The sequence below is a fragment of the Salvelinus sp. IW2-2015 genome, unplaced genomic scaffold, assembly GCF_002910315.2.
Source record: "Salvelinus sp. IW2-2015 unplaced genomic scaffold, ASM291031v2 Un_scaffold3382, whole genome shotgun sequence".
Classification (NCBI taxonomy): Eukaryota; Metazoa; Chordata; class Actinopteri; order Salmoniformes; family Salmonidae; genus Salvelinus; species Salvelinus sp. IW2-2015.
In genome coordinates this window covers 19551-22508 of record NW_019944664.1, presented here as the reverse complement: position 1 = coordinate 22508, position 2958 = coordinate 19551, and the positions used below count along the sequence as shown (strand labels likewise).

At 61.4% G+C, this 2958-nt stretch overlaps 1 protein-coding gene across 1 annotated transcript; it reads right to left on the bottom strand.

Annotated features, from left to right (window-relative positions):
* Positions 1–477: 477 nt before the first annotated feature.
* On the bottom strand, positions 478–2891 carry LOC112075771 (proline-rich protein 36-like; the record flags this gene model as incomplete). The annotated part of the gene is made up of 1 exon (XM_024142709.1): positions 478–2891. A coding segment is annotated over one exon (2414 nt), but the record flags the coding sequence as incomplete, so codon positions are not given.
* Between the last annotated feature and the right edge of the window lie 67 nt (positions 2892–2958).

Sequence of the window (2958 nt, the reverse complement as noted above, 5' to 3'; positions counted from 1 at the left end):
CTTCCACATTTTAACATAACATATTTATACAGTATAGCAATTCTTTCTATTTATGTATTTATTTACACACTTGGCTTGAGTGATTACATTTTTTCAAGGCAACATTTCTCACATGTTATTTATATGTACCAGACAGTTAAATGTACTGTATGACTCTCTATATAAAACAGATGTGGAGCCATTTTAGATGAAATACATTGCTATATATTTGCGACGTATAACATATAACATCGTATAACATCTGCTGCACAGTGTCATGGAGTGGTGATGATACCTGAGCTATATCTCGCTCAACCATCTCAAAACAAACACGTGTCAAAAAGAAGGGAGAAATAATGTAAACAACAACTTTGGCCTCCTTTCCCCAAAAGACAGTTTGGGTTTATTTACCAACTGTTCAGGTAGCTACGGAGCTATAGATATTAGTGGAATACATTATGGTGCGTGTTGAGGACAAGAGAGGTTGGAACAAACAGCTCATGACGTAGTGTCTGACAACATAGAATAATAATTTATTTGAGAAGCTCTTTGAGGACAGCCTGGACTCTGGCAGGGTGGGGGACTGAGGCCTGGACTCTGGCAGGGTGGGGGACTGAGCCCTGGACTCTGGCAGGGTGAGGGACTGAGCCCTGGACTCTGGCTGTTTGGGGGACTGAGGCCTGGACTCTGGCAGGGTGAGGGACTGAGGCCTGGACTCTGGCAGGGTGGGGGACTGAGGCCTGGACTCTGGCAGGGTGATGGACTGAGGCTTGACTCTGGCAGGGTGAGGGACTGAGGCTTGGACTCTGGCAGGGTGAGGGACTGAGGCCTGGTCTCTGGCGTCAGGATCAGGGACTGAGGCCTGGCACCGTGCTGGCAGGGTGGGGACTGAGGCGCTGGGGACTCTGGCAGAGTGAGGACTGAGGCCTGGCTCTGGCGAGGGGGGGGACTGAGGCCTGGACTCTGGGCAGGGTTGGGGGACTGAGGCCTGCGACTCTGGCAGGGTGAGGGACTGAGGCCTGGACTCTGCAGGGTGGAGGGGACTGAGGGCCTGGACTCTGGCAGGGTGGGGGACTGAGGCCTGGACTCTGGCAGGTGATGGGACTGAGGCCTGGACTCTGGCAGGGTGAGGACTGAGGCCTGGGCTCTGGCAGGGTGAGGACTGAGGCCTGGACTCTGGCAGGGTGAGGGACTGAGGCCTGGACTCTGGCAGGGTGGTGGGACTGAGGCCTGGGCTCTGGCAGGGTGAGGGACTGAGGCTGGACTCTGGCAGGGTGAGGGACTGAGGCCTGGTCTCTGGCAGAGTGGGGACTGAGGCCTGGACTCTGGCAGGTGGGGGACTGAGGCCGGACTCTGGCAGAGTGAGGGACTGAGGCCTGACTCTGGCAGGGAGGGGACTGAGGCCTGGACTCTGGCAGGGTGGAGGGACTGAGGCCTGGACTCTGGCAGGGTGAGGGACTGAGGCCTGGACTCTGGCAGGGTGGGGGACTGAGGCCTGGGCTCTGGCAGGGTGGGGGACTGAGGCCTGGACTCTGGCAGGGTGAGGGACTGAGGCCTGGACTCTGGCAGGGTGAGGGACTGAGGCCTGGACTCTGGCAGGGTGAGGGACTGAGGCCTGGACTCTGGCAGGGTGAGGGACTGAGGCCTGGACTCTGGCAGGGTGGGGACTGAGGCCTGGACTCTGGCAGGGTGGGGGACTGAGGCCTGGACTCTGGCAGGTGAGGGACTGAGGCCTGGGCTCTGGCAGGGTGAGGGACTGAGGCCTGGATCTGCAGGGTGAGGGACTGAGGCCTGGCTCTGGCAGGGTGGGGGACTGAGGCCTGGGCTCTGGCAGGGTGGGGGACTGAGGCCTGGGCTCTGCAGGGTGATGGACTGAGGCTTGGACTCTGGCGGTGAGGGACTGAGGCTTGGACTCTTGGCAGGGTGAGGGACTGAGGCCTGGTCTCTGCAGAGTGAGGGACTGAGGCCTGGACTCTGGCAGGGTGGGGGACTGAAGGCCTGGACTCTGGCAGAGTGAGGGACTGAGGCCTGGACTCTGGCAGGGGGGGACTGAGGCCTGGACTCTGGCAGGGTGATGGACTGAGGCCTGGACTCTGGCAGGTGAGGGACTGAGGCCTGGTCTGGCAGGGTGAGGGACTGAGACCTGGACTCTGGCTGGGGGACTGAGGCCTGGACTCTGGCAGGGTGAGGGACTGAGGCCTGGACTCTGGCAGGGTGGGGACTGAGGCCTGGGCTCTGGCAGGTGAGGGACTGAGGCCTGGACTCTGCAGGTGGAGGACTGAGGCCTGGGACTCTGGCAGGGTGGGGGACTGAGGCCTGGGCTCTGGCAGGGTGGGGACTGAGGCCTGGACTCTGGCAGGGTGGGGGACTGAGGCCTGGACTCTGGCAGGTGAGGGACTGAGGCCTGGACTCTGGCAGGGTGGGGGACTGAGCCTGGCTCTGGCAGGGTGAGGACTGAGGCCTGGACTCTGGCAGGGTGGGGACTGAGGCCTGGACTCTGGCAGGGTGAGGGACTGAGGCCTGGGACTCTGCAGGGTGAGGGACTGAGGCCTGGACTCTGGCAGGGTGAGGGACTGAGGCCTGGACTCTGGCAGGTGGGGACTGAGGCCTGGCTCTGGCAGTGAGGGACTGAGGCCTGGACTCTGGCAGGGTGAGGGACTGAGGCCTGGGCTCTGGCAGGGTGAGGACTGAGGCCTGGACTCTGGCAGGTGAGGGACTGAGGCCTGGACTCTGGCAGGGTGATGGACTGAGGCCTGGGGCTCTGCAGGGTGAGGGACTGAGGCCTGGACTCTGCAGGGTGAGGGACTGAGGCCTGGGCTCTTGGCAGGGTGGGGACTGAGGCCTGGCTCTGCAGGGTGAGGGGACTGAGGCCTGGGCTCTGGCAGGCCGCCGCTGAGGACTGAGGCTTGGATCTGGCAGGGGAGGGACTGAGGCTTGGACTCTGGCAGGGTGAGGGACTGAGGCCTGAAATCTCTCTCT